Source organism: Cyprinodon tularosa, unplaced genomic scaffold (genome assembly GCF_016077235.1).
Source record: "Cyprinodon tularosa strain WSP-4 unplaced genomic scaffold, ASM1607723v1 ctg245, whole genome shotgun sequence".
Classification (NCBI taxonomy): Eukaryota; Metazoa; Chordata; class Actinopteri; order Cyprinodontiformes; family Cyprinodontidae; genus Cyprinodon; species Cyprinodon tularosa.
In genome coordinates, this window is record NW_024038908.1 from 274902 (window position 1) to 300460 (window position 25559).

Here is a 25559-nt window from a genome sequence, read left to right on the forward strand (position 1 = left end):
TGACTTGGACTCCCTGCACAGGTTAAAAGTTCATAACCACTTTTAAGGCTGTGATGCATAACATACGGACTGCTGTAGTTTGAAACGCATGATTAATGTCTATATAATCCATGATCCATTTTTTTTTTATGTACATACATAAAGTACTGTTGACAGCCAAGCCCAGTTGTTAAGTCTGGAGTTCTGGTGTCCAGTAGTGAAGCTTATTCATCAAGCTGTTCTCATTTAATTTTTCTTCTTGTGGAAAAGTGTGCAGGAAAGTTTAATATAAATAATCTTCCAGTTTAGCTGCGTCACATAACTTTGTTGAGTTAGATGGCCGCATGGTAGTGTTCTTGATGTAGATAATATTGAAGTACATCTATGCTGTCAGACAAGCCACCAGTTTGCTCTGAACTTCCTCTTTCATAACTGAGTTTAGTCACTAAGGAGTATGTAGCCGAGCGGACCCAGTCTTGGTGTCTTTCATCTGGCCAATTCAGACAGACGTTTGACCCCAGACATTTGCCTAATGTGTTTTTGTTATGTGGACTCCTGGCTTCACAAATGTCACAGTGGTAGTGGGGGTTTGGGTAAGCGAATCAGAGACAGGAGACATTGAGTCAGCCTGAGGGAGGGGGGATTGCAAGGCCACAGTTATGTGCATAACCTCTGCATTTTGCACTCTAACCTACTGGGAGTTGGTGGTGTGCTGAACATAAGTTCTACTGAGGACTGTGGCCTAGACTTGGTGCAAGGCGTCTGATCAGTGGACCGGCTCCCTGTGCTCCGCTGACCTGGGCAGCTGTGTAGGAGACTGGGAGTGCCACATTTCTGGACGCCTGGGTTGCACCAGTAAGAAGTCTGTGTCAGACATTTGTGGCGACCCTGACAAATGCTGCCATTAGAGGCAGTGCTGAAAATTTATTGCCAAACATATTGGCATTATAGGACACATCTGAATTTGATTTAGTAGTGTTCCTTTAGAGGTTCTGTCTTCAAACCAGAATCTTATATATCTTATATATTACCACAAATATATACTACCTACTTTAAATTATTTTGCCATTACACTTTTAAGTATTACTTACTTTTTACTCATTATTATTCTTTCTTTCTTTCTTTCTTTCTTTCTTTCTTTCTTTCTTTCTTTCTTTCTTTCTTTCTTTCTTTCTTTCTTTCTTTCTTTCTTTCTTTCTTTCTTTCTTTCTTTCTTTCTTTCTTTCTTTCTTTCTTTCTTTCTTTCTTTCTTTCTTTCTTTCTTTCTTCCTTCCTTCCTTCCTTCCTTCCTTCCTTCCTTCCTGTTTTTTTTTAACCTAGCTTATTTTCTCAACTTCTTTCTTCTGCCAGAGAATCCTCAATAAGAAAGGTTTAATTATATTAATAGAATCAAGAAATAAGTTGAATAGTAACTTACGTCATAGAAGGGGTCATTTTAAGCACGTGCTTTGTGATAGTGGTATGTCTTTACATTTGTGCCATTATTTAAACACTTTCTATCTTTGTTTTTCTGTGAATGGTTTGTTTTTGTTTTTCTCTAACAAGGTCAGACTCAGGGATGTTCATTTTGTGTGTTTCCAGTCACCAGGCTTTATTGCACACATGCTATTCTGATAACTGGTGGTTGTTTCTTTTATATGATGTGTGTTTTTCTGTGGTGTACTGTCAATTCTATTTTATTATTCTTATTTTTGATTTAGAAATTTTACATTTTTATTTAGTCCCTTAGCTGTTTAAATATTCTTTTTGGCGATGATTGAATCTGTTTGCTTTTATTTTATTTTCCATTGATAAACTTAAATTTCCTCCCAAATTACAATTATGGATATTTTTATTTCTTTTTTTTAATTATTTATGCTGTTTTTTATGAAGATTGTGTAGATTTGTGTGATCCTATATTTGGCCTATTTAAGCATTGTATAGGCCTATCATGGACTGATATTAATTTTGAAAATTTATCAAAACATGTATTTGAATCACTGCAATTTAAAATTTTGAGATTTTTTCATTTCTTTTTTTTAATTATTATTGCTGAGCATTGGTCTGTTTTGATTGGTTTGTTCATGCATCTCTTAATGTCATTTGAAGCTAGTTCTGTCCAAATTGCAACATATTATTCTGTCTATTTCAATGAAAAATCATCAGAATTTGGGAAAGGCAAATTATCTAGATAAATCCATACTTTTGTAGGTGTTAGTGTGCACTAGGTAAATTAGAATGACATAATTTAGTTATCTTTCTTAGTTGACAGTTTTTATTAGCTTTCATTTGGATATATTTTCACTGTTTAATGCCTTCGGTGGTACTTTGCCTCAAAAAGGTCTCATTCTGAGTAATAGGTCTCCAAAGTGTGCTTGTTTTGCTCTTTTAGGGCCACTGGAGAGTAATAAAGTTTCTGTCTAAGGACTTTCGAGTTCCTCATAGACTTTCCCCAGGTGTGCTTCCCTGGTCAAAAACCATGCACTCCTCATATGGCTTACTCTTAAACAAATGTGTCCCCAGGGACTTTTAACTAAAGATTGGTTTGTATTTACTACAGCAACTGCAGATTATAGTAATCCCTTTATATAACTACCTCAGCAAAAGTTCAAATTGATACAGTTTGAATAGTTTACAAAAATGGGTATTTCCACACATTCAAAATATGTTGCGTTTGTTTGGTTTTGGACCAGTAATAACTACAACAGAAAGGCCACTCTGTTATTTCAAGCTTTTGACGTTCCGAGAGGTTAACCATTTTCTTTGTTTCTAGCTGTCTGTGGAGGAAAATTCATGTGTATTTCCATGTTGAGGTATGCTGTGTTTACTTTCATCTCTGCTCCTTAGAGAAAGCAAGCCAACTTGATGTTTGTTTATGAAGTTTTCAGCCTTCATTCAGAACTTTCATTCGCCACTTGAAAGCAATCCCCTCACTACTAATTTACCTTAAGGGACTTCAAAATTATCTGTCTGCACTGTCAAAATCTTTTTTGTGGTCATAGTCTGTCATCCTGAAAGACTTCCTTTGGAGTTTAATGAAAGCTTCCTAGATGGGTGAATTTTGCACTGTGTATACTGTGTTGAAAGACGTTTTTATATCACAGTAAGTTGGTTTTGATCCTCAAAGAGGTGCTGGGTTCAGTTTGTTTTGCTGTGCTTAGCTTTAGTTGTCATATGAGTTTAGGCATAAGCCAGAGTGAGATTCTCATGGTATGCAAACTTTGAGGAAATATATTTCTGTTTTAAGGTATCAGGGCATTGAGATAGAAAATTGCAAATAAAATTACATGACTGATCCAATTACTTTATTTAAAAAAATGCTACATTTATTGCTGCAATTGTGATAACATATTTCTAAAAATAATCTTAACTTCAGTTTAAAAAAAAAAAAATGCAGATTAAGCTAATCAGCTAGATCATTAGATCTCACATAAAAAAACACCAATATATAGAGAGACAAACCTTTCCTGCTTTCATCATCTTGAGAGAAGCAAAGCCTGGTTCCACACAGCTAAATTATTGCATTTTAGCAACCATGGCCTTCCATGCACTGTGAGGCCAGATTGTTTTGCACCATGCAGCTAGGAAAAATGTGTTACTATGGAAAAACATTTATATAAACAACGAGAGACTTTATGATTTGGCTCTTAGAATGAAATAACTGTCACTTTTGGATGACACAAAGAGGCCTTAAAAAGTTTGAACAGTTGTTATTTCTACTTTTATATATAGTGTGGTGTTGGCTTTTTTCCCCGGTTCAGTAGGTTACTTTACATCAAAGACCACCACAAATACATGGCATTGTAATGTAATGTAATGTAAGGGGGGATTTTTACATGCTCCCTTTAACTAAGATTTAATAAAAGCCAAGATATGATACCTTAGCTATACCGATGACACACAGCTTGACATTACAATGTTACCAGGTGACTATGAATCCATTCAAGTGCTGGGTAAATGTATAGTAGAAGTCGACGCAACAATATGCAAAAGTTTTATTCAGGCAGAATCAAAACAAAACCAAAGTCATAGTTGTTGGAACAAAGGAAGAGTGTTTAAAAGTTAGCACAAAGCCTCAGTTAATAAATCTAGAAATCACAAATCAGTCTCAAAATCTGGGTTTAATGATGTACTCAGACCTGAACGTTGAGAGATACATAAACACGGTAACAAAGCTGGTCTTCTGTCACATAAAGATCACCTAGAACTAATGTCTCAAATGGCTCTTGAACAACAAATTTGCCCAGAGAGTCCAAGTCACTGATGTCCCGGAGGTCGGAGAACAGGAAGGAGATCAGAACCTAGCAGACCAAGGAAGGCAGGGTAATCCAGAGAGCGAAACTAAACCCGGTGTCGAGGTCATGCTCAGGAGTCAGGACCAGGAGACCAGAGATCTGAAGAGGTACCAAATGGGATCCAGGATGGCGTTAGAAATCAGTTCATACAGCATACAGACAGAAATCCAGCAGGACTCCAAGGACAGGTCCGGCAAACAGATCAGAATGGGAACAGCCAGACTCAGAAGTCAAAGGCAGAACTGGTCAGGATCAGGAAATCAAAAACACTCAGGTACTCTAGAGAACTCCAACCACAGGCTCAGATAATCTGGCTCTGATGAGTGGTTGAAGGCTGGTTAAATAGAGGCTCCAGCAGGTGGATAAGTTGAACGGTAATGAAAACTGGGCAGAGCTTGGCAGGTGAATAAAATGAATAATCAATCCAGTCATCAGCACCAAGATCATTACAGTGATTTGCTAAAACCAGACTTTTGTAGGCATGCACTAGGTGTTTCTTTGTCAAGTCGACTTCAACAGTTCTGCTGAATGTCCCTCCTTTCCCCAAATGGATACAATTGGAACAGTCCCACATTGATGATGTGCTAAAAATAAACAGATTATATGTCCTGATAAGTTAACTCCCTATTACTCGTAGAACAGAGTGTAAACAATTGTTGGTCTATTAATCATTGCATCTATTAGCATAAAATGCCCAGATTTCTCAGGTTTTCTGACCCAAGCCTACTCTGCATAACCAGAACCAAACAAAACAATTTTTACTTTAGTGCTTGGCTTATTATAAACTTATTTTTTAGCGTGGCTTTGAATGTCCTGCTTAAATATAAATAGTTTAAATTGGTAGAAATTCAACTTTCTTTTATTTTATTATCAATCATTTTAGAATTATCATTTTCTCTATTATCATTCAATATAAATATCTTTGTGTTTTCCTATTATGTACAATAGTTTTAGTTTTCTTGCTACTGAAATGTGCTATAAATAAACTAGTTTTGCATTACAGTTTATTTGTTAGTATTTACCTTGCAAATGATACCAATTAAAGACAGCCCTAAGGAGCATTAAGGGAGCTTGTACCAAAGATAAAGAATAATTGAGCAAGTAATCACTACTTGTGAGCCTGCCTACTGGTTTACATAAAGCATCCCAAAAGCTTGCCTGTATTTTCAGGTTACCTTGATAAGGGGGATTTGTGGCACCTCTTTTTTTCCCCACTATACTGGCATTTACATCTATCTGAATTTGCCAGAGGGACTTGTGGCTGCTTTTAAGAAGTGTTTGGTCATGGCAAATGCTCTAAACTTTTGAAACCATAACTTAAAAACCGACAAAAAAAAAACAAAAAACCTTGAAATGAGAAACCGGCCAACGGCTCTATTTAAATTACCTTGAGTAATTTAAATAGAGCAAAACACACCTCTATCAGAAGCACAGCATTTGGGACAGAGCAGGACGTTTATTTCAGAATTTATTTGAAAGAGTATACCATTTCACTTAACCACTCTTGTTTTGCCTTTTTAAAAGAGGAACATCCAGTACCTCACAGTAACAGAGCTCTTTAACAAACTGACGTCCTGCAAACTTTTTCCCATGTGACTGAGGGGCAAGATTTTCAAATTTTGTAAAGGAGGCACGTTTAATTAAGGTTTTTAGCAATTCCTCTTAAGTCAACATTTAAACACTTCAGTCGCTAATGCTTGTAAAAATATATAAAAGTGTTATTTTATTCAAAGTTATCTCAAGGTTCAGATTTCCCGTTCAGAGGGTGAAGGTTTTAAATACGTAACTCTCCGCTGAGATGCATGTCAAAGACAGAACTCAATCCCCCCAAAGTGTGACGCTGAATAAACACTGTAGTAGCTCTGCCTAAACAATGTTGCAGTGCATGCATATGAAAAAACTGCAACTGTGTCACAAGAGTGTAAGCTTTTTGTTTAATCCAAAACCATTGATCCCTTGTCACAGTGTCCCTGCTTCCGTTAAACTGTTTGTATATTCTAAGTCAAGAAAAGTAAACTTGGTTCATCTGCAAGTCCAAAAAAAGAAAAAGTCTCTTCAAAAGTAATAAAAGTTATTTAAACGTACCTTAGCCCTTATCTTTAAAACAGAATCAGCAATTTGGAGTTCGGTCTGAGGGGATAACCTATTGGCAGTGTAGGACACTTCAGATCTCTCCTCACTCTAAATTGCAGACAGGCATCCTTGCAACCCCACATGAAGACCATTGAGTCCCATCAAGATAATCCTTAATAAAGAACGGCTTCAAATTTAATCTTAGCTTGCTTCTCAAATTTCTTACTTGATATAGTTTTTGGCAAGTGCAGTTTTAGCACTTATGTCAACTGGACCGTATCTGTGCATCTTCTGCTAAGCCTCCATTTGGCAGACACAGGGGAATTTTAGGTTTTATTGTTGTATAAATGATTATTTCATTGTCTACAATAGAAACACTTCTTAGTTTCTTTTCAAAATGTACAAATCTTGAGCTCTTGTAAATTGCGCAGAAGCAATTTAAAAACGTAAAACTTAATCTGTCCTTTTTATAAGCTTGCTTGGTTTTGACAGCCTTTAATTTATTTAATCTCCAGTGAAACTGCTGCGTTGATTGGAGCCTTTATTCAAAACACACACTGCAGAGCACTGCATGAAGGAAAATCTGAGTTTATTTAAGGCATAAACAATGCTGCATGATTACACCATGCAATTTGAAAATAACTCACTTGCAAAATTTCGTCTCCCATCTAATTTTATACGGCTGTTTATTGACACACAGAGAAGGCCGCTGCCTGAACGCAGCAACATGATTGGCATGTGTGCCCCACTGCTATTAGAAATAGTTACCTGGGAGTCCCCCAGCATCTCTTATTAGTCAACGGAGTTATAAGCAAGGTGGTATATGTAACATTTATTTCACGAGCCAATGCTATCATGTGGTAGTATAGATTTACCCATTCGAGAGTGCTTTTTCATCCATATTGTTACTGCTGTGTTACGTTCAGGAGAGCTGCAGCTCTGCACTATTTTGCTCATTACTGACTTTAGCTATGTTCTTGTTGGCCATGTTTTGTTTGGACACTAAGTTTACAGCTAATCTACTTCAACAGGGAGAGGTTGTCAACCAAAGCTAATTTACAACCACTGTTCCTGACCAGGATTTAAGAATAAAAACATACATAAAATATTTTCTAAAATTATTTTAAGAAACTCCAAATTTAATGTAAAATTAGTGCATTACAATTGATTTTAATATACCCAAAGTAGGGGTAAAAGGTCAATTAATACATGCTTAACTAAATCTGATCTAGATCTGATACATTTATTTAAAAGACAAGACAGCTTTTATTCTTTCATAGTAAAATTGATTTTTTTTTATCTTTGTAACATAAATATCTAATATTTAGACTTGAATATAAATATAGATTGAGCACCACATTTGTTAAAATTTCTAAGTACAAGGATTTGCAACATTATAACATCATCCACATTTTGCTCTTCTTATATAACAATTTGATATTAGCTGGTTTGTTACTGAGTGAACCAATCTAATGTTGATTGCTTTACAGATCTTTAGATATAGTCTGCATATGGGTCAATTTAAAAAAGCATTTCCACAATATTTTAATCAATAGCTTCAAATTATAAATGGATAGTGTTGCTTTGGTTAAAAATTCATGAGAGTTGTAAATATTTCTGAAAAAAAACAAAAAAAAACAAAAACAATTGTCTTTCCTGTAAACCTCCTTTCAACCAAGCGGACCAGCCGTACTCAGCAACAGGTTGGGGAGGAACAGTTGTGAGTTACTTTGTGCTCCATGCAGCTGGAACAACCTCTGGTCACTTCTATCTCTGACATTACATGTGAAGTTTAAAAAACTATAGAATCTGTAGGTTTGAAAATGACCCAGTAGGCAGTGTACAGCAACAGGTGGGGGAGGGGCTTCAAACAAACTAAGAAAAAAAAGTATATTTGTCATACTTTTTTTGGCATCTCAATAAGAGGAACCTACGTAATCAGAATGAATAGTACGATGAAAAATGTTTAAAAAAAACAATTATAGTTCTTACCTTTGATAGCAGAAACCGACAATCGACAGTCACGCCTATATCGGAAGTTTAACTTGGTATTTCAGAGTTTAGATTAATTTAGCTGGACAGGAAAAGAAAATAACTTATATTGAAATGTAAATGTAAAATAATCTTTTTTTTTAAAGGGATTTTGTTTCTCATGTTTTAACAGGAACATCCAGTACCTCTCAATTACACCTTTAGTAAATTTTTAATTGTAGAAAGCGTAAGATTGAAAATGTAAGTCTTGAAACTAACTTGTTAAGATATTGTCCTCATCGGCCCCATTTCTACTAATTATCATAAGGAAATGGCAAGTAGGAAACAGAGTTTTTTAGGACGTCCAGACAGAAACACAGCGGACTTTTTTTTTTCCAGCCGTGGGTGTTTTGTCTCTCTCACCACCTCTTTACCATAGTAAATGTATGATTTCCTCTTTCTTCATCATCATTTGTCAGTATTACAGTTGGTATTTCATCTGCAGCTTTTTTTTTCCTGTGTTGAAATTAAACAAATTTTGAAACGGTTCATTGGTATTTTGAACAGTTTATACACACAGATGATATTCTTAGAAACAATGTCATGACATTTTGCAGCTAAATCTGCTCAGGCCTCATCACCAGCTTGAATAAATCACCAGTTTCAGCTCATCAGTAGCAGCGCGGCCCTACGAAGCAGCTTCGCTCAGTTGAAAAAATAACCTGGAGCAGACAGAAGGCAATCATTACCTTGCACACAGAGGCTGTGCGTATGTGTTGACGGAGGACTTCCACTAGAGTGCTGCGGAGACGGGCAGAGGCGAGACTCTCGGCCGCTGTTAAACCTCTGGCTCCCTATCACCTTAAAGCTAATGACCTAACCCCCTCGTTTGCCCTCTGAAGTCCTTCTGTGACAGAAAGAAATCCATCTTTGACCCTGAGCTCAGAGAGAAAGCAAAAACAAAGAAAAAAAAGATGCGGTTTGTGGTGTTGGGGAAAAAAAATGAGCATGGCAAAAACAAGAGAGAAGGGGGTGAGAAGAAAAGTTTGAGCCCTCGGGCTGTGTGAGCAGAGCATGCTGTTGAGCATTGTCTTGGTCTGCACTGATACAATCTGGAGAGGACTCTTTCTTAAAGCTTGGAGTGAATGACATATGGGGGAGCTTGTATGCGGCACGACTCCCCTGTGACTCCTCCAGCCTCAAAGTCTTCCTGTGAGAGCACCAAGCAACTTTTCAGCTTTTTCAAACAGCAGCAGCAGCCTCCCTCTCCCTCTAACTCATTCACCGCTTTCCTCCCTCCCTCCCACCCTTACACACTCCCTCTCTCTCTCTTTTTTCCCCCCTTCTTCCTCAGACACTCACCAGTCACTGCCTGAAGCAGTAATCGGACAACTCTCGTTCTCAATAAGTCAGTCTCCTGAGATACTGAGCTAGGCTCAATGGGTTCCAACACCTAAAATGAGAAAGAAAAAAGTAGTCCTGTAGTTTACATTTACTGCGCTACAGCTTCTACCAACACTCTGAGAGCTGTTTAAGACAGCGGGCTGTCCTCTCTGCTGGACTGGCCGACCGTTTTTCCAGAAGATTTCTTTTTTTTAAAGGGGAGGATAAAAGAGGGGATAAACACACAGGGATTCAACTCTAATTGTAGTGAGTATAACTTTCAAATTATTTTCATTTTTAACATATCTAACAGTCCTGTCTTCTGAACCTTTGTTTTTCTGACTCTTTAATAGGTACTTTTATCTGATAAATTATCATTACAGCATGCAATTTCTGGTTACTGAAAATCTTCAGTAAATTGCAAATTATGTTCTACATTTTTTAGCTAAATCTTAAACTTATTTTACATTTTTATAAACAAAGCTTGCAAGATTGCAATAACTAAAAGAAATAGAAACTGAAAGTGTTTATTTTTAGCTATTTTAAAAACATGTTATAGATTAACGGTAGTTACTTATTGAGATAATGTTAATAGAAAAAAATGGCCTTATCTGAAAATGTACAATAAAATAAGAGTAAGTTTAAAAAAACGTTTTGAAGATTTTCAAAAACAGTTTAATTTAAAAATGGAATCTAGCTTGATATTACCAAAAAATATTGTTTCATTTTTAATAATTTTCTAACTCGTTGCAAAAATATTTTTCAAAATGTATTTTCTACTCTGGTTAGAATTAATACAAAATAGGTTTATAATCTCTCTTTTTTTTAAGTACTTTTAGATGATTTGTCAAACATGTTATATTTATTGATACAAAATTGAAAATAAAAATTATTGTCATAGCATGAAATAAAAAAATCAACCTGTAAATATTTTACTTATTAGTCTTCTCATGTCTAGTTTTTCTTGGTAAAGTTTAAGCTTTTTATTCGGGAAGAAAAGCTCGCTTTGCACTGCAGTAGTACATTTTCTTCAAGCAGAACCAACATAACGAACACAGTCAAAGCAGCTGACATCTTATGCCATCTGCTGAGGCCAGGAATGCTGCAGAGCGGCCGAGCGGCTCACCAAGACGACAGGCCTCGACTACTGGCTGTGTGGCGTCTCCGCTCGCCGGCGTTTTACGTTCAGCAAAGATGATGCTTCCTCCAGCTGTAATCACTAACCTTCCTAATTGAAGGATGGTCTGGTTAAATGTCTTGCCTTTGATGCCAGACTTACACGTTAAGTAAAAAATAATACAAACACAGTTTGGTGTGTTAGTATATATGACAGAAATGTCTCTTTTAGAAGTTAGTCTTTATACTTGTTTTTCAGCATCTAATTCGTTTTCTTCCTGTGTTGATGAAAGCGAAGAGTCTGCTCGCAAATTGTCCTCTGTTTCATTAAGACAAACATGACAGTTTGTGTGACTGCCTGCTGCTGCTATTCTCTCACACACAATCACCTTATTTATTCGATTAACAGATAATGGGCTGACTGATTTAAAGGCTGTTTGCACGGCATATTTGCTTTACACAGACAGAGATCAGGGTCTCTCTGACTGGCTGCAGCGCTTCATGGTTGTGTAGCTGCAGTGAGCTCTGGTGACGGTGTCAATGTTTGCCTAAGGACTGATGCCTTCCGTATTGGATGCAACTAGCCGGCTAGACCCTTGGCCTGGAGATTGAAAATGGTGAAAGACACAGAGCACTAATTGGTCCAGCTTCATTCAGAGACTAGAGAGGAAAGACGGGGAGTTGAAAACAGGGCACAAGAGAAGGAAGAAGGTAACAGGGACCCTCTATTAAGTAGTCTGTTGTAGGTGATTAGTGGGCTGGGGGTGTTTACTAAATACCGTGGGGTGTTGTTTTCTTAACACGCCACTGTTTGAATCTAAAATATGTGGTTGAAAGAGCAGGAAATGAGCTTTCAGATGACTGCCATTACAGATCACTAATATCCTTTCCTGTGTTTATTTGTAAATACACTGATGTGAGGATTATTGTTGTTACAGCTCTATATATTGCACTATTCCAAATATTACAGGAAATTTAAGTTTTTTTTCTAGGTAATTAATTCTTCATAATATTTCCTTTAAAAAAAAAAAAAAAAAATATATATATATATATATATATATATATATATATATATATATATATATATATATATATATATATATATATATATATATATACATATATATAATACCACCTTATAAAAATCAGTAAGCTTTTTGCTTTCTGGTTTCAGCTGTCATGTCAAAAATCTCCCCTCGCTCCGCAGTGGCCATGGTAATCGGGAGGTTGTGACAAAATGTCCACCTTAAATTTACCTGATAGCCTCTTAAAGGCAAAGAGTCACCTTCTGGAAATATTTTTAAAGGTCGAAGAAAATAGTATTTACACATTTAATGTAATTGCAGAGAGATCTGCTACGGCATGATGCCAGATAAAATCCAAATTAAAGCGACAAATTGGGCATCAATAAGCATCTGCTGGCAATTATGTTTTTATTTACAAATCACAGTTAAATTACATTTTTTTCTATAAATGACAAACATGTAAAAAATGTAGTGCAATATTTTGGGGGTCTGATTTTACATTTATTTCCAAAAGAATATGTGTTTTATTTTTTTTATTTTTTATTAATGCTCTAATATAATGTTTTTTAAATATACAATAAAATCTTATTTAATGTCGATTCTTTTATGCATTAAATCTTAAGTGAATCTCAGCATTTAATGCACTGTATCTTGTAGCCTTCACATCTGTGTCCAATTGTTGTCTGCGTCTCCATTCTAGTCAGAGTAGATTTATTTTTCCTCGGCCACCATGCGGATTCAGCTGACCAACCTAAGTGGAAATCAGACATACTAAAGATTAATATTGATTAAAGCATTATTCAGCAAAGATTTACAAAATCATACATGGCATCAAATAGGCTATAAAATCCCTCATTAAATGTTGACTGTATTTAAAGAGTATAATTTCTTTTATTTTATTCATAAAAACAGTTTAATCAAGCCCCAGATTTTGCATTTAAAACAGCACCATCCATGTGAATGAGAAGGTCCTCGCATGCATAGTAACACAGGTCAGACAGATCGGACGCCCTGCATGTTTTGATGATCTCTGTTAAAAGCTTGGCTAGGGCTTTATTTATCTTCAGCAATGCAGGCCTTGAAATAAGTAAAGCGAAACTAAAAGGCTAGCAAACCACGGTGAATGAAGCTTGTTGTGGCACTACGTCTTCTTGATGACACTTCTAGCGCTTCATCTAGCTGGTCTTTGTTCTTACGAAGGCTTCAAAGACCTGCCAGTTCAGATTGAAGTAAGACGGACATCAAAGATGCTTAATGTGGCCCTATTTCTCTATCAACTAATGTTATTTTATGATCCATTTTATAAATCTAGCCTCCATCTTCATTTTGTTTTTCTTTATTCATCTTTTCACCTGGTGAGCTCTACCTGCAGGCGCTGGTAGAAACGCCAGAATGGTAATGGCTTTTTCGGGTTGCCCAATTCACCACTCACAATCCCACATCAGTCCACCAGCAGTCCCACCCCCCCACCACCACCTTTGTAGTCATGATCGCTGTTAATGTGCTGTAGCAGAATGCGTTTCTCTTTTGTCTTCATAGTTTTTAGCTCTATGGAAATAGCAATAATATTTATTATTCTGACATGTATTTTATTTTATATTTACTCCCCTTAATTTAGGTGTTAAAGGGAAATACTCACCTTTTCTGTTGTTTTTATTCTTTTGTTTCGTTTTTTGCTTTTGTTTTGTTTTGTTTTTTACAGAATAGCCTGTAATGGTTATATTCAGCTGCAAAGTTTAGGAGAGAAGGCAAATTGTAAAGATAGAATGGTATTCATGAAGGCTTTGCTATGGTGTGAAGCGCAAAGCCTGTTTGAAAAAAAAGAAGCTTAAGACCATGGAGCTCAGGTTACCTTTGCTCATGTAAACAGTGGGCCATTAAAAATCTCGCTAGAATTTGAAAAATAAGAAAACTGCATCCTTCCTTTTCCCTGAACAAATGAATGCCTTTAACCCTTTTTTTGGGACCCTCTATTTGCACAGAGGGTCAGAGTCAAGTCTCATATAGCACCATAACCACGCAAGTATAAGGCCCCGCTTGATGTTTGCAGAGAGGCAGGCCCTAGCGGGAGTGGACAGCAAAATGTAACTGTCAGCTAAAGGAGAGTAATAGAGGCATTCGCAGCGTCATAGGAAACATATGTGGCTCCATATGCTCTCCATGTTCTTGTTTCCAGTCTGCTTCATTGTCTGAGATGCACCACTGATCTGGGGGCCTCTAAAGTGCCCCGTGTGTGTGAGTCATTGAGAGATGTGTGTGTGTGTGTGTGCATTTACACCACTCTGATCTGGGGCCCCTGAGTGCCCTGTGGATGATATATGCAAGCAATCCAACAGGAGTTATAGGTATTTTTGCTAAAAAAAAATAAAATAAGACATAGACATAAACTTTTGTGTTATAATAACTAGACATTGGCAGATATGAGATTATTGCTACATATTAACTTAAGTCAAAACAAAGCACATTTAGTGTAATTTTACATTTATAACAAGGTTTTAAATGAGACCAATTTCATAATTTTTTTTCTACTCCTACATAATAATATTACATTGATGATTAGTAATAATAATGTTTGTCACGAGAGGAAGTAATTCAAACAGGGAAATGGTAGATTGCTGAGATGAAAACATGTGTTAGAAAAGTAAAATTTCCCATCCTATCTATTTTAAAGTTTAACGTTTTTCCAATTAGATACCATAGAACATGACTGAATGACAGGAGATTTTTCTGGTAACACAATGCTTCTCAGTTGTTGATCAGCTGGCTGAAAGAAAGCTATTACACTTAACATTGCTTCAAAAAAGGCACAACTGGCTGTTATTATTTTCAGCTGTAAAATGCATTGAAACTATGTGAATGCAGTGATCTGTGATAATCTATTTGTTTTTATATTTTATGGCAGTAGAAATTTCCAAACAGCTGAGTTTTATTTCTCGTTGTAGAGGCAAGGTAGTAGCCCTCTTTTAGCCAGCTGACCAGTAGTGTGCAGCAATAATTGTGGGAGGGTTAGGTTTGCTGTTCTATATTAGTCGCATCAGCCATTCTCTGGTCTTTTACTGTTAGCAATTTAAACTATGCAAACAATATGATTAGATTTTAGGAGCTTAAAAACAGCCTGCTGAGACTGTGAGAATATCTAAACATTTGTGTAGACATCTGATTATTCAGAGCGGTTGTGAAGTGAGGATTTTTTGTATTTTCTTTCTGGGTAATAGCCACAGGCTTGGGCAGGCCTGTGGGAAGAAGCTCCAATGGTCATTAGGACCTGTCATTTTGCCTGGAGGAGGAGTGCTGATAAATTCAGATAGTGTCAATTGTAGATGAAAGATCTGCTGAAGATGCTAGGGGTGTCACGGTCGACTTGCCTCTGCTCAACAAGTCCCATCTTCTTTCAGTCGGCAGGAGAGTAGAAAGAGTCTCCCACACCCCGCTTCCCCTCAACCCCTTGTACCCCCCAACCCTTCACCCTGCTGCCTACCTTAACTCCTTTAGCCCCTCCACTCACCAAACCCCCCCAACACCCTTCCTGCTTACCTTGGCTAAGCCGCTTTGCATGTTGATTGGGGGAGGGCTAATCCAGTTTGCAGCTGTCGTAGACCAATGATGAATCACCTTTCCGTCATTTGGCCATGCTCCCCTTGCTGAGGGAGGAGGGAGGACCTGGAGGAGGAAACAACAGTGGAGCAGGCTGAAGCTCAGAAACAGACAATGTGGGCCTCTGTTCCCTTGCCAGCCCTCTCTTCCCATTTTGCTCCAGAATAACAATAATGTTTTCTCTGATAAGCCTTTTTGTGTCATGGATGGCTCCGGACTGTGACATCGAGCTGCACTAACAAGGACTAACATTGTTTCCTGCCTGGGGCAGGTGGAGACTGAATAAAGAAAAGGGAGTGTGGTTTGGGAGGACTCAGAGCTGTCTAGGTGCAGGTAAGAGCAGAATTGTGGCGGTTCGAAAATCCCCAAAGAAATGTAGCTGTGTCTATGGCATCAGTGATCACTGTAAAAATGGGCATTTCACTGCTAAATATGTTTCCTAACTGAAGAAAGCATGCATTGCAGTAGCCCTTTTAGTTGGCACGCCATGAGTGGAAATTTGGGGCAAAGTAGGAGAGCAAATGATTGAGAATTGCAAGGAAAAGACTCAGTGTCCCTGGACTTTTGTCAAGTATTTTCAGTTTGTAGGGTGTGATTATTTTAGGATGAGTAAACTTATACACCCTTTGGGGAAAAGACATTGAAGCTTCCATAACCAATTTTATATGTCTAGTTTGGCTTTGCTTTGTTTTCTCTTTGTGTGTTTTTTGTCTGTTGTTCGCTTTTGAGCTCAGCCAGTTTTATCATTTGTAAAATGCTAAGAAAGTAGATAAAGGTGAAGTATAAAATAATTGAAACTTCTGACATTCAGAACCCCTTAAAATTTTGTTCAGTGAGCAAGCATCCATAGTACTAACCAAATATAAAAGCAGTGTTAATAAAAAAAACATGTTAACAATGATATATATACACACACACACACACATATATATATATATATGTATATGTATATATATATATATATATATATATATATATATATATATATATATATATATATATATATATATATATGTGTGTGTGTGTGTGTATATATATATATATATATGTGTGTGTGTATCTATATGTAGGTGGTAATCAAAGCACCTAATTTTATAGTTAACCCTTGTAAAACGCTTTAGTTTTAAGAACCTTTAAGATTAAGTCAAGTTTAAACAAAAATCCTAAAATAGTTGCAGGAGGAACAGTAGCTCTTTTTTTTCTTCTTCTTCTTCCAAATCTCGTATGCCTTCTATCTACAGTGTTGTCTGCGGACGATCAAATCCTTTGAGTGCACAGATGAGAAGATAGAATAATGTTTTCTGTGGCGTGGTCTTTTGTATAAACACAGAAACAATTAAGGAGCTTGCCAGAGCAAACACACGCCTCATGAAGTTCTCATCCGCCCATCACCGAGGTATTGGCTCTTATAATAAGGCAGAATGTTGTGCTTTTAACACATTAAGGATTCCCTCAAACCAGCAAAACATCTGTTAGCACTCATCATCACCACAAAAAAACGATATACACTTAAGGTCATTTCAGCTGCATGAAACACCACACAAATTTTACTGTAAACATGCTGTAAAATTATGAAAAAACACCGAAACATTTTTGTTACACATCTATAGAATAAGATACTCGTGCATTTTCTTCATGTTCTCAAACCAGGCATTCTTTATACTCGACATTAGATGTCAGAAATCTTTGTCTTTCCTAAAACTACAATGGTTTGTGTAATTTGATTTGTTAAGTGTGTGTCTGTGTGTGTGTGTTCTTGTAGGTCTATGGAAATGCAGGATCTAGCCAGTCCTCACAGCCGAGTAAGTGGAAGCAGCGAATCTCCTAATGGTCCCAACCTCGACAACTCCCACATCAGTAACAATTCCATGACCCCCAATGGCACAGAAGGTACGTTTATTATGTTATAATCAAGAATCTTAAATAAAATGTATGTATAGAAATGAGCAACAGTGACAAAAAAACATTTTAAAGACACTTAGTTTTCTTTTGCACTGAAATTTTCTGTTTAAAGTTGCCCTTGTGATGTCCTGACACAATTTTTTTACCCATGTATCTGTATGTTGCACAGTCGCGTGCCAGTTGTTGTTTCTCAGCGACTATTAGCTGTTTATTCAGGCAACCATGTAATTATTCAAAGCCCACAGCATGGAAATGGTTGAGTTTTGAATGTGGTCTCCCCTGTACATACTTATTTGCTCAGGTGATTCGCCTGAGCTTTAAATCTGAGCCTTTGTTTAGTGAAGCAGTCACAACCCAACAAATTATTAAAATCATCCCATGCCTTGTGATCACAAGGTTTCATCTTAGCCCGAGGCTAATTGTTTGTTTTTTTTTCCACCATGCAGAGTGTCATATGTGCCTTTTGCCATTCTGTCTTTCCCATAGGTGATAACATCACAATGCTCACCACTGCAGACTGGTTGTTAGGTTCTAACTCACAGTCTACAGCAGGTTTGTCTACTTTTAGTGACACAATGAAAGGACAATACTTGGTGTTATCCAAACTGGAAAAGGAGCACTCCCTCTTTTTCGAATTTCGAAGGAAATTTGTGTTCATCACAATCTCACACTAACAAAAAGTTTATAAGTTGTAATAATTACAAAACTGCCTCAACTATTGTGCCTTTCATTAATTAAAGTCTTTGGATTTTCTGGTATTTTTTTTTCAAGCATGGTTTGACACCAACTCGCCTTGAGTTCATTGTTCTGAGTTGTCAGGTTGGGAACTTTTGTTCAGATCCTCCATGCTGCGCCTCCTGAGCATAGTGGTTATTGTTTGCAACGTGACCCCCGGTGTGTGCTAGTTCATGCATGCACTATGTGACATATTTTTTACCGTTGTGTTGTTCAAAGGTGTTGCCCCTCATCAACATGTGTGCGAGCGATGCAGAAACATGTAAAACATGACAGCAAATGGCTTCTTCAGCCATGAGGGATTCTACTGAGCATGACTACTTTGCCCACATTGTCAATTTGCTTTGCCACAAAAAAGGAAAAAAAAAGAAAACAAATCCCTTGGCCCGCCTGAAGTGAAATGGATTGAGTTCAAAGATTCCTGAGCTGTCAGAGAGCTGTGAAATTGTCTTTGCAAATCTATTGCTGGGTTGTATAAAGTAGTCAAGGTCAAACAGCGTTCGCTACACCCTTAAAAAGATTTTATACGCTATATATTTCCTCGACATTTTAATTTCAGTTGCATGTCTTGCATTAGTTTAATTTTCTGTTAAAGGTATAAGTGCACCCATGCATTGCTATCTTGTTGTTTCAAATATTGATATTTTAAGTATTTTCATTTTGGGGGGGTGGCAACTTTTAGTCAAATATTATCTGTCTATTCTGCTGTGTGAAAACTTAAAATTTACAGTTTTAGAAATATTTCAATACTTACTATAAATGGCTTTTAAAACTTATAGATTTATTATGTTTTTTTTGTTTGTTTTTTTAAAGTCATTTAATGAACACTTGGTCAGAGATGGGAATCGAGCTATTTTTACCTGGTTGGCTTAAATAATGAAAAGTGAGAATTTTATTTTTAATATGAAACATCATGTAGTTAAAATTATTTTCGAAATGTTTAATTTTCTGTAAGACTACCTGCAGTTCATTTTTACTCTAGCAATTAATTTTACCACGTTAAGGTCCTCACAGCAACAAAAAAAAATTATACATCCAAAGAAGGTTAAAATATCTGAACTATTAGGTGAAGCCGAAAACTAAACCAAAGTAAGCTAACTTAGAAAAAGCCTTATTTTTGCTTCTCTAATTAAAAATTATGACATAATAATATAAAATATAAGTTATTTATTTGTTATTTTGAAAACTATTTTATAGACATTGAAATTCAAAAAAAAAAGTCTGACTGCTTAGACCTTTCAGCTGTTATAAGTTTTGGAGTAGATTTAGAAAGAGCAAAATGTGTCATATAAATAAAAGGGTTTTATTTTATTTCCTTACTTGGTCTGGTGACAGTGTGACCTCTTTATTTGCAGTTAAAACAGAGCCAATGAGCAGCAGTGAAATCGCCTCTTCAATCACAGACTCCGCTTTAGACAGCTTCTCAGGATCAGGTAAGGGAGAAACAATTGTCTCCTGTGAACATTTCTGAGTATGACTGGATTTACACACACAAACACAACAAAGTCGATGATGTGATGAACTTAAAGATGGCTGGCTGATAAGTCAAGCCTTAGTAGGTGTCCCAGCAGCGAATCTTGCCTAAGGTGTGCCTGTATTGCTGTATGTTTGGGCACAAAATACGTTTTCTTGACTTTGTCAGCATATTTATATGCTGTGCTTGCTTTCGTGTGTGTATTTGCTCATTCTGGTGGTTCCCATGTCGGTGAGACCTGAATTATGACCTGCAGAACTCAAAGTCTGTCTGTCCAGTGGAGTGACACGGCATCCCTGTGGTCCTCACTCTCTACGGACTGTTACCCTATCACCCTGTCAGAGCCAGTGTTTTCACACCTTCCTTTCAGTAAAGAAACATTATACAAAAACACCCCCCCTCCCCCAAACACACACACATACATAAATGCATTACTACCTAATACCAAGGCTACATAGCATATATCTCTTTTTTCATGCTCTGTAATATCACTGTGCACCAGAATGTGACAATTTGTGTAAAATTCATTAATTGCAGTGTGTGGTATTACCTTACTGCAGATTTTCATGTATTTTCTCTGCCATTTAACTAAGTTTGCGATACTTAACACCAGAACAGCACAAATCACTGCAATAGTTTTGTCTATGACAATATTAATGAAATTTAGTAATCTTATACCCTGTATCCTCCGTGGGGAAACCCAAAGCTCTGTTCAGAGGAGAAAGTGTTGTCCAGCGGCAGGTGCTGCCGATGTGGGAAAAGTGTTCAGTATTAATAACGTGTGTGAGGGGTTACGGCATACAGTTTCATACAGTAAGCGCCCCCCTGCAACAGAATCCCTCATTTAGCATGTCATGACCAATTAGAAAGATGTTTCAAAACTGTGTCCCTTCAATGAAGAAATAAAAAGCAGCAGATCGGAATCTTGAATAAGTTTTTTAAAATTAAATATGTTCTAATTTAATTCTTTGTCAAATCATGGAGACTTTTTGTTTTATTAAACCTTCCTATTTTGCATGTTTTCAGTCCAAATTTTTTATTAGAATTATTTTTCTTAGCATTATTCACTTTTTTTCTGGGTATTCCGCCAAAAACAGTGATTTGACAGCTTTCAGTTCCTATTTAGAGGGAGACAGAAATGTTTACTTTTTTAAACCATTTATGGGGTTATAATCAGGGCCTGGTGGTGCAGGGGATAAGCATGCAACCCAGGCCTAAGTCCTTAATGTGGCTGTCACTAGTTTGAATCCTGGCCCAATGATCTTTTCAACTTATCCCCTACCCTTTCTAAATCTAAATCAAATTCCTTTCTGCATACTTAAAAAAAAAAGAATAAATAAAACAAGGACTGATAGTGCAAGAAAAAATAATTTTGATGCAATTTAGAAGCTGTGTAATATAAGGAAAGTCAAACTGAACATCTTTATTCACCAGAAAATCAGGTATTTTATTTTAAATGGCTAAACCACGGTACATTTTTAGCGCTGTAAAATTTCACAAAACCACTCTACCTGCATTAAAAGTTACTTTTACTGTCATTGTGGCTTGAAAGCTAAGTCGAGATGTACAACCATTTGATACTAGTTTATTCCTATTTTTCTTTACAAGCTTTTGTCATGTTTCAGAACATGAACAAAACAAAAAATAAATATATATATTGAGTTTTTGCAGCACTAGTGGCTCGTTTTTCTACAGCAGGCTGACAGGAAGGGGGGTATGAGAGAGGCGGAGAGACATGCGGCATAGGACCTCAGGTCGGATTCGAACCTGGGTCGGCCGCGTCGAGGACTAAGACCTCCATATATGGGTCGTGCGAGCTAACTGCTGCAGCACCTGCACCGTCACTGTGAAAAATTATTTTTCTAGCTTTTCTGCCATTTTTAATGATTAATTATTTCCATTAATAGTAGAGCCCATTGGGGAACAAATAGATTTCAACAACCTAAATTAGCAATTAGTGTTGTTAATTGTGATAAGCTTGATTATAACCACAGTGCCTGCATTACCCAAAGCATGTAGAACATCATCTTAATTCTAGGGTTTTAAAAGCGTCACATTTTCACACCCCGTATGTTCTAAAAAACAGAAGATAAAAATTCAAAATATTAAAGCTGTGCTACATTACCATATTCTGTTCAGCCATCAGGTTATTCACTGAAAGTATTGCTCGCGCTCGTCTTTTTACAGCCAAAGTGGGATAAGACATATTATGATGCGTTGTAGTTTTCTTTATGAAAGCATTTTATCTTTGTTCTTCCTTTGATCTATTTTTTAAATGTGGTTATGTCAGTAAGTTGAAGTATGCTTAGATATGTTGCATATATTGATCTGAACAAACAAGGCTGATTACAGTCCAAACGGCTGATTACAGATCAGGATTAATTAAGTTAAAGTCAGTCATTCCCAGACACTAGTCAGTAATTTTGTGTGTCGATAATTAAAAGCATTCAAAAAAGTTTCTTCTTCTGATGGTTGAAATTTATACATTTCTGTGGGCGTCATTGGAGCCTTGAAGTAACCCAAAAATGAACAAAGTTTTTACTTACCTGATATTTTGATTCGTTCATTGCTCCCCTGTTTTTAACATTATATACTTTTACAGCAATAAATTGAGCAATGTTACTGCCCTTTCCTTAAAGTCCAGCAGTTCTTTTTTGGCAGAAGATAATATTTACCTTATTTCTTAATGTTTAAATATGTGCTTGCCTCTTTTTTTTTTCTTTTTTAACTCTCCTCAGCTATTGGAACCAGTGGCTTCAGCCCAAGACAAACTCACCAGTTCTCTCCGCAGATTTACCCTTCCAAGTAAGGTTTCTTTTATTTTTCCTTTAAAAAAATAAGCAGCATCCAGCTTCATTTGGCTCTTTAATCAGATCCTTCTGTTAGATTGCGTCTTTCTGACTGGCTATGTCTGCCTGGACGTCTTCAGTCTGTGCATTCGGAAATCTGTTGTAATTATTATCTTGTGAAAATTTCCTTTTTCCATTTATTGTTGTTTCCCTGAGTATATGAGCTTTGGGACGCTATCCATTGGCCAATTGTTTAAGGATAACAATGACAAGAATTTAGCAGTTAATAAAGCTGGTAATTTTAGGGCTCTTCCTGGTTTATTTTCTCACTTTTCTGTTCTGTTTCTGTCCTCTTATAGCAGGACGTACCCACATATTCTGCCGACTCCTTCGTCTCAAAACATGGCTGCGTACGGGCAGACGCAGTACACCACAGGAATGCAGCAGGCCGCAGCATATGCAAGCTACCCTCAGCCTGGTCAGCCCTATGGCATCCCTGCTTATGGTAAGATTTACAGGCATCAGAAAAATCATTTCGTTATTTAGCAGCTGTGGTATTACGCGTATTGAACAATTTTTCTTTAGTAAACCATATTCCCATGATTCTTCCCAGCAAATGTAGAGCAGCAGAGATGCTGAGTTGTTGTTTAGTGCCAGCATATTTGCCGATTGCACTGTGGAAGAATTTGCTTGTGAAGCTGTTCAGATAGATCAGAAAGATTAGAGATATAAATCTGAAAACAGAAACCAGTTTCATCTGGCATTGGAAGATAAAGCAAAGAGTAAATGTCTTTATTTTTCTAAAGTCTTTGGAGCGTTTTGACCCCAGAAACGTTTGCAATATGTGAAGGAATTTGTGCTGTTTATTTGAATGGAGCCCTGCAACCTACTGTTGCACAGAAACAACATATGGCTCATTCAGTCAAGATGGCGGTCAGTGTAACTGTCAAACACAAGTAAAATGTTTTTTTACTGGTGCATCATTTCACTTATGACCTAAATGATAATGTTTAATTATTAAATAAAACAATAATAGTCTAAACATGCCCTTGTTTTTACAGCCAAGTAGCTCCTTGTGTGTGCGAGATAATATTTCTAAACAGTGGAGGGTGGTGAAAATCAGTTATCAGCTAATCTCTGCTCAGCCATTGTGATTACTGTGTTATGCTAACAGACAGAGGCAGAGTCCCTTTGCTGCCTCCAATGTAATTTAAACCTGTGTTGACTGTTGTCTGTGCATCAAACCGATCTGGTGTCACTAACTGATTTAGGTCCATTGTGGGCAGGCATAAAGACCGAAGGGGGTCTGAGCCAGTCCCAATCCCCGGGACAGACGGGCTTCCTGAGCTACGGCTCTGGCTTTACCACACCACAGACGGGACAGGCCCCTTACAGTTACCAGATGCAGGGTGAGAACATCTTTTGTCACTTCTGCCTATATCTAGTTATGAACACTGATAGGAGAATGTGTGGATGATTGCTGGTTAAAACAGTTGTTTATTTAACGGTTACCATGATGACATCTGCGCAAAAACAATTTCTTCAGAAATCCGAAAGTATGATGGCTTTAATTTCTTGTTAAATTAGTTTTTTTTTTTTTCTATCATTTGTCTATCTCATGTTGGCATCTGTAGTTTTTCATTCCCTTGTATATAAATAGTCATCCCCTAGTTGGCCAATTAAATTAGTTTTCCTGTATTGTTTTGAAAAGGATAAAAGGAGCAGACCTCTGTTTTTGATTTCATAGCACACACAGCCAGACTGAGTCGAGACACAGGCCTTGTCCTCACCCGCGATGATGGTTCCATCCCATGAGTGCGGTGTGCAGCCGCAAAGTATGCCTCCCTCTTCTCTACTCTTAAAAAAAAAAAAAAAAAAAAACACAGATGGAAAAACGTCAGGCACTTAGGAGGCAAAAGCCATGGTGCTTTTCATCTTTTGTTGTTTTGTTTCTTTTTTCTGCCTGTGATCATATTTGTATTTGTTTGAGCGCTGAGACCAAAAAGATTTATGGCCTTGAAACCAATAACGATAAGTTGTGGTTCTCTGTTCTTCCCTTTATTTTTCTTCTTGCTGTCCATTCGTACATTTTGTTAAAATGGAAATAAACTCTTATGGTGTTAGTTTATGACTTTTGGGGCAAAGTTTTTTTTTAAAGGGGATAAATAATGTTTCTTGGTGTTTTCATTTAGCATAAAATCCAGATAACTTTATCCTGGAGGCTGATGACTAAACCATGTTGCGTCGCATAACAGCAAAGCACTTCCAGTACATCTTTTTAAACCTTAAACCTTTTTATTTACCTGCACTTGCTGGATATTTACACAACAGCTGATGATTATTTACACCGAAAAAGAAGAAAGTAGTTGGTTTACTACCAATGATCTTCCGTATGACGGCTGCACTTTTGTAAGCGGAATAAAAGGAAAGTTAAAATTACACAACCTCTCTTCGGCAGGTAGCTGGTACTTATTATCCTTTTTACTGACTCTGCACTTCCTGAACTGTGCCGTTAAGGTAAACTATCTCAGTGCAGAGAGTGTTCACTGGGTGTCCACGTGATTTGAGTTAAATTTAAAATACTGTGAGGCGTTGGTAAAAGGCTTTAAGAGCATTTCTCATTAACAGTCAACATCAGCTGCAGATCTTGTATGGAGAAGTCTCTTAACGAAATATATTAAAGGAGAATTCCGGTTTTTAACACTTTTAGCCCATTTTCTGTAGTGTCCAGGATGAAATCGAATGATCGACACCAAAATTTTGACAATTGGTCCTGTCTCTGCTTTTTGGCTCATTTAGAATCCACCCCTGGCTGCTTCAGAATGGCTTCCATAGTGCATGTCCGATAATGTCCTTAAAACAACCTTAAACGTTCTTTTTTTTAAATATGCTACTCAACGGGTCGTCAGCGCTGTTCAATGACGTTCCAAAAAAAGTTCCGTAAAGAAAAAACGTTCCTTTAGTGTTTTATTTAGCATTTTGTAAATCCCATTGAGTTCTGTAGGAATAGTCAATATTCCCCTGCCACCGGAAACGGAAATGGGGCCTGTTTACACAGTTGTAGTCTTTTCGCTTCACTCTGTGTACTCCGACGTCGAGGTGCTAACGTCTCTGTTAAACACTTTAAAAAACTCTGAAAATGGAATACGAAAGGTGGATTCTTGATTCTCGACGTCGGAGTACACAGAGTGAAGCGAAAAGACTACAACTGTGTAAACAGGCCCCATTTCCGTTTCCGGTGGCA

At 37.0% G+C, this 25559-nt stretch overlaps 1 protein-coding gene across 19 annotated transcripts in view; it reads left to right on the forward strand.

Annotated features, from left to right (window-relative positions):
- The window catches only part of eya1 (EYA transcriptional coactivator and phosphatase 1), a 91151-nt gene that overhangs the window by 28548 nt on the left and 37044 nt on the right, over positions 1–25559 (forward strand). Inside the window, exons 1-7 of one of the 19 annotated variants that reach the window (XM_038287763.1) lie at positions 9638–9947; positions 17178–17305; positions 17804–17869; positions 19408–19485; positions 22265–22331; positions 22678–22820; positions 23587–23724. In XM_038287763.1, coding sequence (XP_038143691.1) covers positions 17182–17305; positions 17804–17869; positions 19408–19485; positions 22265–22331; positions 22678–22820; positions 23587–23724 — 616 coding nt within the window. In that variant the 5' untranslated portion in view covers positions 9638–9947; positions 17178–17181. Of the gene's footprint in view, positions 1–9637; positions 9948–15464; positions 15749–16745; positions 16812–17177; positions 17306–17803; positions 17870–19407; positions 19486–22264; positions 22332–22674; positions 22821–23586; positions 23725–25559 lie in introns of those variants that run through there. The other 18 variants (XM_038287767.1, XM_038287761.1, XM_038287762.1 and 15 more) reach the window with 18 other exon arrangements.